Source organism: Peromyscus maniculatus, chromosome 18 (assembly GCF_049852395.1).
Source record: "Peromyscus maniculatus bairdii isolate BWxNUB_F1_BW_parent chromosome 18, HU_Pman_BW_mat_3.1, whole genome shotgun sequence".
Taxonomy (NCBI): Eukaryota; Metazoa; Chordata; class Mammalia; order Rodentia; family Cricetidae; genus Peromyscus; species Peromyscus maniculatus.
The window spans coordinates 12,440,243-12,456,348 of NC_134869.1; the positions used below are offsets into that span (position 1 = coordinate 12,440,243).

Consider the following 16,106-nt stretch of genomic DNA (forward strand, 5'->3'; position numbering starts at 1 on the left):
TGACACAGGGAAGAGATGCAGAATTTATTCACTGGGCTCAGGATTTTTGCCCTTGTCCAATTGCCTGTGGGAATTTAAGATTTATTCTGAAAAATTCTACAGATACTGTCAAGACCTGGATCGCAGAGCAAAATGTAAATGTCACCTGTTAATGGTAATAAAACAATACAGTTTTTAGCTTTAAAATACCTTATTATTAATACATGTGCCATAAATAATAGCAACATATAATTTTTAGTCAGGACCCACAAAATTAAAAAAATGATATTTTGGCATCAATTTTGTGCACTATAATGAATAATTTTTCATTAATGTTATATCTTAAGTGATCATAAGGATTTTTTGGCTTTCTATAAACCTACTTATGAGAACATTATTGAAATCCTTTCCTTTTAGCAATTTCATTTTCAATATTATAAACAATTTCTGATATATTTTTTTTATTTTCAGAAGGACCCTTCTCATTCAGCTGTTACTGATGTCGTTTAGTGTAGTTTATAGATTCTATTGGGCTAGATTTATGAGGAATTATTTTGAAATATAAATTTTAGTATGTCTAGAGGTGATTATTCTTACACAATAATTTAAAATTTTTAAGTTTATGTTTTATCTTCTGTGTGATTATTTTGCCTGCATGTACATTTGTGCATGCCTAGTTTCCTTGGAGATCATAAGATATTGAATCCTTTCAATCCAGAGTTACAGATGATCGTGAGCTGCCATGTAGGTGCTGGGAATAGAAATCAGAGTCCTCTGGAAGAGCATCCAATACTTTTAACCACTGAACAACCTCTCTAGCCTGCAGGATAAATTTTTTTTTTATATAAGAAATGACTCTTTGTACAAATCCATTTTACTTGGATCTGAATTTCCTGCTGTACAAGAGCCATGGTATTTCCCTGTTTCCTCTGAAACTTCCTGTAACTTTTGAATGTTGTAAGAAGCCGAAAGCAGCTGCAGTTGGCATGCACCTAAGGAGTGCTGTTTCGGCTTTTTACTCTAGGGTTTACTCCAGGTATTGACAACAATAAAACCTACCTCTTGATTGTAGGCATAAGGGCTGGTAGCAAGCATTGTCCCTTTAATTTGGGGGAGAAGTAGATTTCCTAGGAATTTCTTCCCAAGGCAGACAGAGTGAGTGTAGGTCAGTGAGTAGCAGCCTCATGTGTACTAACTCTTATCAGAAACAATCAATTTTACCTAGAGTAAAATTAAACTTCCAGGAACACAGCTTGCTTTTTGACTCCGCATCTTACAAACACAGCACACTGGGCCCCAGGAAGAATAGCACTGGAATACAGGCCACCCAGCTCAGCCCTTCTCATCCAAAGAGTGACAGGAAGCCTTGCTGTAGTGGGAGAACTGCCACAGCCTCGGCCTCTGCAGTCTGTCACCGTGAAACCTCCACTCAAGGAGTTCTGACAGAATCTCTGTTTGCCATTGGTCCTTAACTAAAGTTTCCACAACCAATAGGATGGAGGATGCAGTGATGTGCTCAAATAAAAGTATTGGCTTTACACAAGCCATGTGGATCCAGAACTGTAATCCGGACTCCCAAGTTCATGAAAGTAAAAATAAAAATAGAAAGAAAAATGACAGAAGCCCTTGTGTGTGGTCGGAGTAGCCTCGTAGGTGGGTTACTGTTGTGGGTCACTGGGTTGGTCACCGGGTGATAGGAATGACTCCTGTTCTCCTCTGGCAGTGTCCAGAGTGCCTTCCAGCACGGTGAACACTAGACGGTGCAGGGGTGAAGCATCTAGTCAGCACGAACTCTGTGTCTGTGTTCATGACCTAAGTGTTTTCCTCAGCAAGAAGGCTTTCCCATCAGGGCGTGGAGAACAACCGCTAGCCGGGGCGATAGTTTGTGATGCTGGGGACCCCTTTGGCCAACAACTCAACGTGATGTAACCCACTTCTGGCACTGGTGGTTTTACTTGGTGGCATGGGATGTCTAATTGATGCATTCTCTCCCCCATGACACGGTGACTTCATTGAAATTCCCTTTACATATGTATACGTATTTCGGAAACTTCTGCAGTAGTAGGCTTCCATGTCAGTTGTACCACCTCCTGTTCCCTTCTTTCCCTTTCTCCTCTTCTCTCCTCCCCATTTACTCCTCCTAGCTTCCCTTTTATCTCCCCAAAGCATTATGTAGCCTATTGCCCTTTGCTTTAGAGATCCCCCCCTCCCCACTCCCACAGCAGGTACTCGACCTCTGTGGTTATTCAGGTTGTAGCACACACATTGCAAGATTACTTCTTATGTTGTTATTGTTTAGGTCTCAATTCTCAGTTAAAGAATGGTTGCAGATTTCCGCAACACAAGTTAAAAAGCATCCCCTTTAATGATGTTAAAACCTCCACCCAACAATAAGGCTGTTGTAGAAATCCCTGTTTTTGCCTTTGGTCTGCAGGGGTGATGCATTTCCCATGATCCTAAGGGAGAAGTCCAGGTACAGGAGCTCCAGTTTCTCATTCTGTCCTCCTGTGTCCTCTAATTACAGTTGCTGTAGGTGGCCCAAAGCTGCTGCGTCCCTTCCATAATGCCAAGGGAGAAAGAAAATAGGATTTCATTGGCTACTGTACTTAGAATGGATCCTCCAGCCAAGAAAGAAAACCACAATGGGCTTTGGCAAACAAACAATTGAAAAGTACAGGTGCTGGGAGTGTGCACAGCCCCAAAATCAACACGACCTGGGAGGAGAGAGGGCTGGAAGACAAAGAAAGGTGCTTTTCATTCAGCGAAATTTATTTCTTTTCAATATTTGTGATCTGCAGCTGATAGTGCACGAGGCCACTTGGCATTATTTCCTGACAAAGGGGAGGAAGGCTGCTGTGCCGAGCAGACGCTCGAGCGGCCTGTGGCATGAGGTGCGCCATTTGTCAAGATCAATATTGACTGTTCTTGTATCTTGGTGGTGAAAGTTTGCGCTTCCCTAAAAAAAAAAAAAAAAAAAAAAAAAAAAAAAAAAAAAAAAAAGTGGGGGCTTTAAAATACAGAGCTCGTGCCCAGGTCAGGTACTGAACCAAGTGATTGCAATGGGTCTTCATGGAGAGCTGTCCCTGCCCAGTAGTGAGCCGTCCCTTCTTTAAGGATGAGGTCCATTTGTCTCATGACGCTGGCAGCCTCTTCTCCATCATTCCAGTTCAATCCCAACTCCATGAAACACACACTCTGAATGTAACAGTGCACTTCAATGTGTGTTCTGAAACATCAATTCTATTCAGTTCAATCCAACATAGACCAATAAATCCTCATGTCTCCTGTAGCAGGAGCTATGCTAAGGCACTGGGTGAATAAGGCGAGGGGCATGGACTGCATTCGCTTTTGATGCCTCAGCTTTCCGTAGTTTGTCATGTGTAGATTGCAGAGGAGAGAGTCCTCTGGTCTGCGGGCAGAGGAAGAGGAGGGAGTCTGCTTCACGACCAGCTTCCTTGCCCGCAGAAAGCATTAAATCCTTTACATCAAAATGTCGTCTAGGTCTTTAATCCGCTGGAAACTGTGCTGATGCGGATCCTGATTGAGTAGATGTAGGTTCATTGAGAGAACCTCCTGGTGTAATAGGCTTCTGGGTGGTGCTACTGAGTCAGCCCGGTGTGGTGTTCTAATAGAAGTTATTTGTTATCTGCATCAATTGCCTGGGGAGATTTCTTTTTTAATCACTATATACTCCTGAACTCTGCCATAGGCATTTTGCATCAGAATTTGTATTGTAAAATATATATTCTCCAGATGATTTTTAAAAACGACAGTTATAGACAGCTGTTTAAAACACAGTGAAGAGTGTACCTTATTTAGGGTTTTCTTTCAGAAAAAAGAATATGAAAAGGATAATTTTATGAAGGCAAACAAGCTCATGGTTACTAAAGGACTGTGGGGGAGTGAATGGGTCTGAGGATCTTGAGAGGCGAGATTCAAAGTTGAGCAGATCAGGAGAGCAAGAGAGAAACAGGCCAGGGTCACCTGCCCGGCTTTGTGCGTTTGTGTGGCTGGATGTGCCCGCACTAAGAAAAGGAGGCTACATGATGTGGGTTTGGGAAGAACAGATTTGGGACTTCCTTACAACAGCTACTTCTGCAGCCTTGGAGGGTTACTTAGCATTCCATTTTAAAGTAAGGATAACGATTGCAGGGAAGGAAGCCCTAGAAAAAAAAATAGAAACCGAGGAGCAGAGACGACAGCTTGTCCGGGTTCCTGCAGAGAGGAATGGAGGGATCTAACTGGACATTGTTCCAGCTTCATTTCTGTGGCTGGTACAGAACACTCTGGTCAAAGATGACTTAAGGGGAAGAAAGGGCTTAGTTAATATTTTTCCTTTTTTTTCTATCAATTAAATTTATTTATTTCACATCCTGACCGGTTTCCCCTCCCTCCTCTCCTCCCACTTTCTCCCCCATCTCCCCTCTTCACCCCCTCACAGCCCTGCCATCCACTCCTCCTCTGTTTCTGTTCAGAAAGGGGCAGGCCTCTCCTGGGTATCAGCAAAGCATGGCATATCAAGTTGCAGTGAGACTAAGCACCATCTCTTGTATTGAGGCTGGGCAAGGGAACCAGTATGAAGAACAGATTCCCAAAAGCCAGCCGAAGCGTTAGGGACAGCCCTGCTCCCACTGTTAGGAGTTCTACTTTGAGATAGATACTGTCTTCAATATTGAAAGTGTTATACATACAATGGTATTCAGTATCTAAGCAATGATATAATGTTCAATCATATCCAAACAATGAAAATGGCATATAAACATTGATGGACAATTGGTACTGACAAAACATTTAATAAACTGCTTCTCACTATAATCAGGTGAAATCGTCCTTTTGGTTACTTAATTCATTGTTATTCATTCAATATCTGTTGCTATTTCCCCTCTCAAATTTTGTTGATTGCTTCAAGGTCACAGCAGCTGACCTGAACATCCCCTCTCCTGCCTTCTGACTGCTTCCTCCTTTCCACAGCTCTACCCTCTGGTCTGCTAGACACTCCCTGTGTTTGTAGTGACCCTTCTCTAGGTCACCACATACTACCTACCGCCTTTGCCCGTGAGTCTAATTCTAAAGTACTCCCATCTGAGAAGCTGTATCTTATTTCTGTATATAAATTAGAGAGAGAGAGTGTGTGTGTGTGTGGGGGGCGGCGATGGGGAGATGGATCGACGGTTAAAGGCAGTTACCGTTGTTACAAAGGACATGAGTTTGGTTCCCAGCACCCACATAGAGTGGCTCACAACTGTCAGTCGCTCCAGCTCCGGTGGATTTGATGCCCTCTGAAGGAACCGCACTGATGTACACATACCCCTCCAAATATGCAGATAATTAAAAAAAATTAAAAATGAAGAGTGTTGCTCTTAACGTTTCCCCATTACTTTTAACCTTACCTAGTTTTCATCTTGGTGTCAACATCAAAAAATCTCCATTTGATATCTATTGTTCAATGTATGTCACCCTTCACTAAAATGTCAGTTTCATGAACCGTTTGTGGCACATGGTGAAACTGAGTAAAAAAACACTTCCTGCATGCCCAGGAAGTGTTCACTAATCCCTTTAATGAAACACACAATGTGTGTGTGCTATGGGCAGTGGGAGTCAATTGTAGTTGTTTTCAGGATTATAACTTTTCAAGAATAAAGAGACAAAAGTGCTGTTCCAAGGTGACTCATTTAGTGAGGTAAGGGCTGTAGGTGGGGGGCCCCTGTTTGTGGAGTCACAGAAGTAACATTGTTTGGTTTATTTTTCTCTTTTGCCTCACAGTCTAGCCCTCGTGGTGAAAAAACACCCTCGCCCTGCTCCAGGTTTGTGACTCACATGAAGAATTTTTCTGCATCACATAAAATGGACAGATTAAATTTTCTACCATTTCCAGGTAAATGAGCCCAGAGAAATTCATGGTTTCCAAAGAAACTATAGAGTATACAGGCAAAAATCATAAGCTTTCACTCTTTAGTGCCTTCCAACCTGGTGATGAAAGAGGTCCTTCATTGGTTTGTGAAGTCTGCAAATCCAGGGGGAGGTTGGCTCAAGTCTTGGCTGGATCCATGGATCCATGGACATTACTAGGGTTTTATCCCACTGATATTACTGGCTTTATTTAATTGTTGCTTTCGTTTTCAAAAAGGGTAGAAAATTATAGCCAGAGGTATGCATTATTCTTAGAGTTGATGATCTCAAAAGGAAAAGCTTGAGGCAGAGGCAGGCAGATCTCCTTGAGTTTGAGGCCAATCTGTTCTATATAGTGAGTTCTAGACCACCCAGGACTACATAGTGAGACCCTGTTTCAAAATCCAAAAGGAAGCAAACCAAAGTAAGACCCCATTTCTTCCTTTACATATATACATAACTTTACATTATGTCTGATGATTTTGATTGGCCAAATTTGGGTCTCAAGTGCCTGGTAAAATGAAGCATGTTAGGTGGGCCGCAGTGGAAACTGTACCTAAATTGTACCAAGTGTGTGTGTTTAGAGTGGGGACGGAGAGATAAAGAGAAAGAGAGGCAGGGCTGGGGATGGTTTTCCAAACTAAATTGATGGGGGACAAGTTTTTTTACAGGAATATAATTTTTTGACGAGGCCAATGAGATGTATAGTTGTGTTCTCATCTACTGTGTTCTTCCACTGCAGATTGTTATGCCACTGGGGACTATTGATAAACTTTGTTTTGAGGAGTATTTCCATGACTTGAAAGGGAAATGAGTCATAGGACCAATTTATTATCTAAGAGAAAGCAATAGTTTTATGATGATCGATGACGCAGGTGATGGTTGTGCTTTGATTTGTGTTCTGTTATTTTATCAATTTTGAACGTTAGAAAGTTTTCATTTGTTCACTTGCTTAAGCAATATACCCATAGAGTGTTAATTCCAAAGATGTGAGAAGCAAGACCAAATCATCATGGCTAAATTAATTAAAACCAGCAATTAATTAAAGCAAGCCTTTTAATTTGTGTACATGGGCTGCCTCCACCCAAGATGGGGTTCAAGAGGTCAGCACTGGATATGAGGAAGACAAGGATTTCATAGAGCTCAGGGGTAAAGGGTTTCTAAATGGGGGAAAAAAGGTGGGGTTACAGGAGCAGAACATGACAGGGGTTCAAACAAGGCAATCACAACAGGTGGTCATGACAGGTAGTCATAAGTAACAGGTGGTCATACCAAGGTAGTCATAAGTGGTCATATAACCTTTTGAAACAAAGACACTGTTGCCATTCCTGGAACAGGCAGTACAGAACCATTTGTAGTTAAGGTTACAGGTGGGGAATAGCACACTCCTTTAAAATCAGAGGTTTTTCATAAACAGGAACAAACCTAGTTTGTCTTTACCTATAATAAGCCTAACATGGAGTCAGTCTGGTTCTTCATTAGTTTCTTATATATACTTGGATATCAGGGTTTTATGATGGTGTCAATGTTCTGGATTGTATAATTTTGATGAGATCTTTTTCCAAGGCTTTATATCTATAGGTTGAACCAACTGCAGCTCAAAATGTATTTATGGCTATGATAAAGTACCTCTATTCTAAACATATGCAGACTTTTCAGTCTTGTCATTATATTAAATTATATAACAAATATTTACATAGCACATGTATTGTTATCAGGTATTGGCAGTAATCCAGAGATGATTTAAACTGCATGGGAAGCCCGTAGGTTATTTACAAGTACTGTGCCTTCTTATATAAGGTACATGGACAACCTCAAGTTTTGGTGCCAATGAACAAGGAGTCCAGGAACTAGTCCCCTTTGGACACTAAAAGACAATGGTAATATGGATTTCATATTTCAGGGATTTGGTAGCATATATTAAAGTGGATTTTCCCCACTCTTGCTAGTATTATACAAAGATCCCATTAAGCATTTACTCGGTTTCAGGCAATTGGTGTAAGTCAATAAAAGTAAATGCCAACATCTTAATTCTTCTCAAAATATAAAGGATGACCAGAAATGGTGACTGTATCTATCTGAAACATGTAGGATTTCAAAATCCAGTGCATGAGGCTCTTTAGAGCTAAGGCTATGGTTGTAACTGTTGGAGAAATGCCCTGCTTTAAAGTCATGTGACTTCCACTGATGGCTCTAAGTGCTTTAATATTCTTCTTAAATTTGGTGACCTGACGTCTTGATGTAAGCGATGACTAGGGACACCAGTGGGTGAGGGTAGTCATCAGGGACTCTCTAGAGCTGAGGCACATACTTGGTTTATGTTACCCTTAGGACAAATGAACAGCGTTTGGTTCTGGGTTCTGTATCAGGATGGGGATCTGAACTGGACACTTGAAAGAGGGAAGATCCACAGTAAGGCTGGCTGACAGGGAAGGGGGAATCATCGCCTTTTTCTTTAAGACAGGGATGTGATGTGATTCACTTGTCTCTAGTAGCAGTTAAAGACAGATTGAAAGGCAAGTCTGAATGCAAGAAAACTACTCTTGGAGCTGTTATAGTCGTCAGGTAAAAAGATGACAGGGAATGGTGTGTTTATGAAATTAGAGGAAAGGAATAACCAGAGGCGACGTGTAGGAGGTAGTTTTCGTTCACGGGCCATGAGCATGGATTAAAGATGAGGGCTGAGATCAAAGGCTGATGTGGGAGAGCGTTTACACTACCATCACTTTACCCAATAAGGGATGATTGAACAGTCTTCAGGTCACTGGCATCAGGCTACCTTTTTTGAAATATATACAGGAAAAAGACAGGTACGGTCCCTGTCCTCTTGAAATGTGCCTTTAAGTAAGGTAAAAATTGATAAGTAAATAAATTATCAAGGTTACAGTAGATAACAATAAAAGCTATGAAGAAAAATAGTAGGGAATTTTCTTATGTATCTTTGTAATCCCTGCACAACTGCAGACTCTGACAGCCAACAGGCTATTTAATATCTTCATAGTTCTCTCATTTCTAGGCTCTCATATCAATAGAATTATTTGACATGAAATTTCCTAAATCTAACTTCCTTCATTCAGTATAATGCATTTCAGACCTATGGTGTTAGTGTTGATGCATGGATTTACCACGGTTTATCCAGCTACCAGATAAATAATGTGTTTTTTTTTTTAATGAGAGGCTTTGTTGAGTTGACTGGAATGTTAGTTTAAATATTAATTGTGAAAATGATTACAGACCTGTATGTTTGATGAGGCATATAGCGGGGACACTAATCAGTGAATTATACACTATGCAAATTTTATTTCAGTAAATATTAAAGAAGCTTCTATACAATTTTTCAAAAACTTGAAAGATAACTTCAAGAAAAATGAAAAACAGATTAATTAGTGCACTGGAGGGAATATAGCAGACTAGGAGCTACTTAATAATATATGGTGGTTAAGAAAATTGGCATTCATTCTGGAGAAGGAAGGTGGTGTGTGAATTGAAGTGAAAAGTAAATGGTGCTGAGGGCTTGGGAGCTTTGTCAGTCACATGGAAGAGTTTTGGATTTTGTCCTAAATTGCATGGCAGCACTGAAGTCACAGCCAAAGATGTTCCTCTTCCCACCTACTTTAAGAGATCATCACCTTGTGGTTTGTATGCCTACCTGGACCAGGAACTGAACCAGAGGGATGCAATGGCTGTGAGGATGTAAGTGGGCGGAGGTGGAGAAGGAGATACAAATAGATACAAATGCTGATAATAATACACTCAAGTGTGTGCACACATGCACACAGAGACATACACAGACATGAGCACAAACCATACTCGTAGAGATCAACGTGACGACTGTTATTACATTGATAATCTCTCTCTGCCACAGATCATGTGTTCTCCAACATTCAGAATTCCAGTGGGAGTTACACAGATAAACACATCTTCAGGAGGGAGATGGGGAATTCATCTAAAGGCCATGGTCTCTGGCTGAGATGGATTCCTGTGATGTAGTTCAGTAGCGCACAGTAAGTGCTTGCTCTATGTCAAGCTCCATATTGGGCACTGGGGGCAGCCCTAAGAAAAATATATGGATAAAGTCTTACAGGTGCAGGAAAGTATAAAGTTACTCCAAAAGGAGATCACCAAAGCACACAGCTTTCTGATGAGCTCTATCTATTGATGTTGACCTGGTGACCACAGAATGTCACTTGAGAGGCACTGTCCCAGCTGTTGACCTCTGTCTGTGCAGTAGGGTGAGGAAGCAGAGTGTGGAGAGAATGGGAAGACAGGGAGAGGAAAGGGGGAAGGAGAGCTGGGACCTTGTTAACCTGGAGCCCTAATTTTTCCTAGAGCTCATAGCCAGGCACGACCCATGAATCTAGAGGTTTGGGGAAGATTTTTGGGTTTCCTGTCAGAGTCGCCATTCTGCCGACATAGCACTCAGGAGGGTCTCAGTAGAATTCATTCTCTACAAGTCTTATAAATCTTGGTGATCTCTAACGACCACATTGATTTCGCAGAGAAGCCCCAGTTTTGTCCTGCCATTTTGCTTCCTATCTTAGCTTGTCACGTATCTTGACCCATACGTCAGAATCACTTTGTAACCGATGGAAGAGGGTACCACCTGGCCCTGCCTCTTTTGCTGCCCTTGTCTCGTTCTTGAAGATTTCTTGCTCTTTCTTTGGCACAACTGAGAGCCCCATTCCACTCCCACGAGCTTGTGAGAACATGCTCAGATTCTGGTGGGGGCTCGTGGGAGTGCTCACTCCAAAGGGGTGCTTCCCACCAGGATCTGGAATATGTCTGTATCCTTCTCACCGCTTTCTCGCTACAGAGCTTGGGGTTGGCTTTGACACCTCACCTCTTGGTATAAAACTACTTTTCATGGGTTGACAGACATCTGCATCTGGGGGAACGCTTCCAGTTGCTCCGCTTTGGGGAGGAAATGATGCAAATACAAACCCAGGGCTTAGTTCTTGGGAAATTCAGGAAGTGTGTCCCAGAAAGGGAGGGAGAAAAACATTTGTCAAAGTGCTTGTGCCGCTGGGTCCCCTTGTGAATGCTCTCTGCTCTTTGTGCCGGCCAGACTCTGAAGAATGAAACTCAAGCACAAAGCGAAGGAGGCACCGGCAAGGGAGGCCAGCAATGTTTTCTAATCCATGTGGATCAAAACCACGCAGGTTTGGATTCTGCGGTCTTCCTTAGCATGCTGGATTAATCACACGGATTAATAACACACACTCGCCTTCACTCACTCCTGCCTCCTGGCCTTTGTGCTCACCCCCCCCCCCCCCCCCCCGCAAACTCTGTTTTTGAATTCCGTGAAGCTGGGCGAACAAAAGGAACAGCACTTTGTGAGTTACATGGCAGTTGGCCTGGAGGTCCACTCCTCCGGAAGATGGACTCCGCATTTCCTAGTGTGCAGAACGCTTGTTTGGGCTGCATGGTAACTAACCGCTGCGACTTGTGGATTATTTAGGATGTCTTTGGGGGCTTATGTTCTGTGTCGTTTTGCTGAGTGAAAAGCAGCACATTGGAGTTCTTTACATTGCAAATAAGAACCGAGGCCAGGCCAAATGAATGAAAGGCATCTGCCCTGAGGAGAGGTAGGGAAGGGCTTGGCTAGTGTGCTTGCCTTGACTATGTTTAATGTTTCCCTTTCATAAACTCAACACCTCTGTATTCTCTAGGGCAGGATCAGAAAGACAGTTTTTGTTTAAACAACACTCACTGAACACAATTAGGTGCTAACTATCATTTTGATACTCATAGAAACCCTATGGGGAAGTTGTACTATTATCTCCTCCATTTTTTTTTTTTTTTTTGATAAAATAGTGAGTCAGGCCAGTCAGTATCTCACTGGGTCAGAGTTGAGACAATGTAGACGGGTGCTTCACCAGTTAGTGATCTTTCTGGCCTACAGCTCATTTGTTTAAGCTTGGCTCACTGTGTCCTTGAGAATTATGTAAAGCTTTGAGCCTGTGCTTTAATGTTTCCTAACACATTGTCCTTTCTTTAAAGAAATGAGGTCCCATGGCTAGAGAATAGAAACCACGATAATTTCCTATTCCAGTTCAGAGAAATGGTTAGAGAACAAGACAACAACTGTCCAAGGGGAGCAAAATCCAAGTTCTGGGGAGGAAAGTCCTAGGCTTGGAGAGGTACTGATGAGCATTGCTGTACCATATCACTTATCCAGCCACGGTTCAAACACTGAATATCCTCTGCTCTATGACAGGGACAGGGCTCTGGCTAGGCTCAGAAATCACCTATGTCTATGATTATACAACTAGGGCTTTCTGAAAGAAATCACGTTGGGGGGCTGATCACTCATGACACAGGCAACCCTGAAATACTGTGAAAATAGTGTCAGTCTTAACAAAAGGACTGGTACTGTTATAAAGGAAGGTGAATGGTTATTAAAAATCAGTACAGTATATACTCGAAAAACCTCTGAGGGGTTAAATGTAAGGGGACACTTGGAGGACTCAGGCACCCAAAGTTTGAAGGTATAAATATCTGGGAGATTTCCAGTTATCTTTGGAAGACATACAGATGGACCTGAGTAGAAAAGGATATGATGTTGGGTGGGTATGTTCCACAATTCTATTCCTTGTAAGCTGATGTGTTCTTCTGAATAAGTCATATTTACTTTCTCTTTATACATATAAAAAAGAAAAGTTCTTTCAAATATATTGAATGGAAAAGAAATAAATGAAAGGACAAAACTGCTCCTAGGTGTGGTGGTGGAGGAGGAGGTTTATTATATATACACATGGCAGAGCATAGTCAGAGAAAGAGACGTCTGGGAGGGTCCAGAGTGGACGTGAGTGGACTGAGCTGGGCCACGTGGTAGAGGGGGAGGGGGAGGGGGGGAGAGAGGGGAACCAGGTGCAGCAGACAGGAGGCCAAAGGTACAGAGAGAGCGGGTGCCCAGAATGCTTGGATTGTATAGAGAAGAGCAGCCGAGCCCCCAAGCTGGAGAAGTTTAGGGGAGCAGGTAGAGTATGCCAGTCAGGAGGACCCTGTAGCAGAGTAGTGATGAAGGGGTGCAGGAAGAACTGGTGGCCAGGACTGCGTTGATATGTTAAGTAGGCACCTCAGCCGTTTGTCCCAAGTTTGAAACCTAACGTGTACCCTGTGCTTTGGCCGTATTCAGCTCCCCCTCTTTTCTGTCATTAATACCTCTCCCTTTCATCCTCCTGCTCTGTGTCCCCTCCCTTCTACTTTCAAATAAGAAGGGTACATATAGGAATACACACAGATACATGTATGTATACTTGTGGGTCGATAAGATTCTAGAACAACAAGCAAGATAAAATATGCACTATTTTGCATCTGACCTTTTTTTGGCCTTTTGTAAGGTTCAATTGTCTTTCACCCATCAATTACAGTGACAATTAATACCATACATTCGTCACATTGTTCTTTCCTTCTGTCTAAAAGTGTGGTTCCTCAATTTCTGAGCTGTCTGAGAGATCAAAACAATTGTGACGAGTCAAGTTCTGTAAGCATAATGTGACAGCCATACATGCCAGGATCAATAGTGTGACAGAGTGCAGCCTCATCTAGGGCGTGACATTTGCGCCCACAGTGACATCTAAACATAAGATTCTTTTGCCTTCTTGTGGAGCCAGGCAGACACACTTCTCTTGAACTTCTGTAGCAATAGAGCAATCACGGTGCATGGTTTATCAGCAAAGGAGTATCTAGTATAGGATTTATAAGCCCTGCTAGGTATCTACCAGTGTAGATCGAAAGAGCAGCCCATATGTTGACATGCTTTATTTAAGAACAGTGAATAACATCAATCCATTCATCCGCTATAATAGTCTCTATATCTAATGTAATTTCTCTTAAATGTCTACTTCTATGTATGAAATTGAAAGTTTTAAGATTTGAGAAACACCCAGGGGTCTGGAGATATGGCTCAGTAGCCAAGGGCCCTCACTGCTTTTGCAGAAGACCAGAGTTCAATTCTCATCACCCACATTGGGTGGCTTAAAACCACCCAAGGTATCTGCTCTAGTTTGCTGTAAAAAGACACTGACCAAAACCAACTTGGGGAGCAAAGGGTTTCCTTTATTTTATTATTAGGTCTTTTCATCCTTGAGGCTATAGTACACCAGCCAAAGCAGGAGATCCTCCAGAGGTGGAACCACCCACAGTAGGAGGGATCCTCCCACACCAATCATTGCTTAAGGTGTGGCCACCAGACAGTCTGATCTGAGCCATTCCTTAGTTGAGATGCCTTCAAATTATCCAGGGCTGTGTTGAGCTAACAAGTAGTTAGTTAACCCAGACACTTCGATTCCTGTCCAACTTGGCATAGAAACAAATTATTGTTAAACAATAACACCCCCTTTCTTGTCCTCCAAGATCTCATGTTAATTTTGGTATTATAATATAAAATGTGAGTATCTGACTTATTTCAATTAATGGGATGTCCATATCCATTTCCCAGCAAATGAAATAATTTCATTCCTTTTTTTTAATGGCTGAATAAAACTCTATTGGGCATGTATGCATTTTCCTTCTCCATTCACTTTCTGATTGAGTTTTAGTTTGATCCCATGACTTGGCTAGTGTGAATAGTTTTGCATGGCGTGTGGTATCTGTGATATGTTACCTTCGAGCCCTTCAGTATATACCCAGGAGTGGTAGAGTTGAGTCACATGGCAGTTCTGTTTTAAGTTGTTTTGAGGGACTGCCAGACTAACCTCTATACTTTCTGGGCCAATTTATACTCCTACCATTACTGTATAAATCTCTCTTTTCTCCACATCCTTACCTGCATTTATTGTCACTTATTTTCTTGGTTATAGCCATTTTCACAGGGGCGGAATGGAATCTCAATGTAGTTTTAATTCGTGTTTCCCTGATTTCTAAGGATGTCGGACATTTTCATAATTTTATTGGCCATTTGTACTTCCGAAAATTTTCTATTTGTTTCATTAGTCCATTTATTCTTTATTTTTTTGAGTTCTTTGTATGTTCTGGATATGAATCCTCAGTCAGTCATATAGGTATAAAGTATTTTCTCCTATTCTGTAGGCTGGAGAAAAACTTGTTCATTTTGTAGTGCAGAAGTTTTGGTGAATTCTTGGTATTACTTAGTGGACCACCAGAATCCTTCAGAATAAGCCTTGCCTGTGCCTGTTTCTTGACACACTTCTCTTAGAGGTGGTTCAGACATTAAGATAGTGAGAAAAATTACATATGAAAAAAAACAGTTTTCAAACTATCACATTATACTAAAATCACCTCATATTTACCAATGTCAGATGAACTAGTTTGCTTAACAGAACGTATATTGTAACAGGTAGTATTTGGAAAAAAAATCAAGTGATATTTAAATATTTACCATGGTTCAGCTGCTCCTAGAGTATACTTTCTAGTATGAAGTGAATTTGTTATTCTGTGTGATATTAATAGCAAAACACTGTTACTACATTGTTGGCCAATGCACACTACTGAAAACATTTCACACAAAGCAGTATCTTTAGACTGTATCTGGTGGACTGCAATTTCTTTGAACGTTGAAGGTTAAGAAAAAGCAATACTAATGTTAGATGATATTAACTGAAAATTAAATAGTATCACTGACTCTGCTCCACTATTTGCATGTATTTATCTCATTTGTCATAATCTTGAGTAAACATTTTAAATGAATTATCCAATTTCTGCTAGTCAGTTGTAACAATAGGAAACAGACCAAGACAGAACTAATTTTTAATAAACGCCTTTTCAAGCATGGTCTAGGGTTTCTCTCAGACTTTGATTTTAGGAAGAAGGAAGAAGTTAAACCCAGAAATGATGGCTAGACATTCATGCTGCTTTTCCAACAGTAAACTTTCTCTGCATCCTGCTAGATTTCAGGAATTTTTGCCACATTGATGCTTTACTGCAGACTATTAAAAAGACCCTTAGTGGAGCTGTGAGGCTGGCTCTGGGAGGGGCTGCCCATCAAGTTGCTCTGTGTTTCTCATCAGTTGATTCTGTAACAATGAATTCATTCTCCCCCTTCTGCATCATTAAGACAGGATACGACGGTGCACATTAGCAAAATGCATTTTTTGTTTTCTATTGTTTGAAACTTATCTTTATTTATCAATACCACAGGAACTAGTTTTTGCTTTAACCTCTAGCTGTGTTAAGATAAAAATCTAACGTTCTAATAGACTTGACAAGACCGTTAGCTTTGAGAGCCTGGGCATAGAGAGGGAGCCTACTGGGGAGTTCATCCTGGGATCACTAGG

At 41.5% G+C, this 16,106-nt stretch overlaps 1 protein-coding gene across 3 annotated transcripts in view; it reads left to right on the top strand.

The window, feature by feature from the left end:
* The window catches only part of C18H12orf42 (chromosome 18 C12orf42 homolog), a 150,437-nt gene that overhangs the window by 88,875 nt on the left and 45,456 nt on the right, over positions 1-16,106 (top strand). For 2 of the 3 annotated variants that reach the window (XM_042263359.2, XM_076554569.1), the window contains 2 exons: positions 2,504-2,726; positions 5,743-5,854. In XM_042263359.2, the coding sequence (XP_042119293.1) occupies positions 2,622-2,726; positions 5,743-5,854 (217 nt within the window). In that variant the 5' untranslated portion in view covers positions 2,504-2,621. The remainder of the gene's footprint in view (positions 1-2,503; positions 2,727-5,742; positions 5,855-16,106) is intronic. The other variant, XM_042263361.2, reaches the window with a different exon arrangement.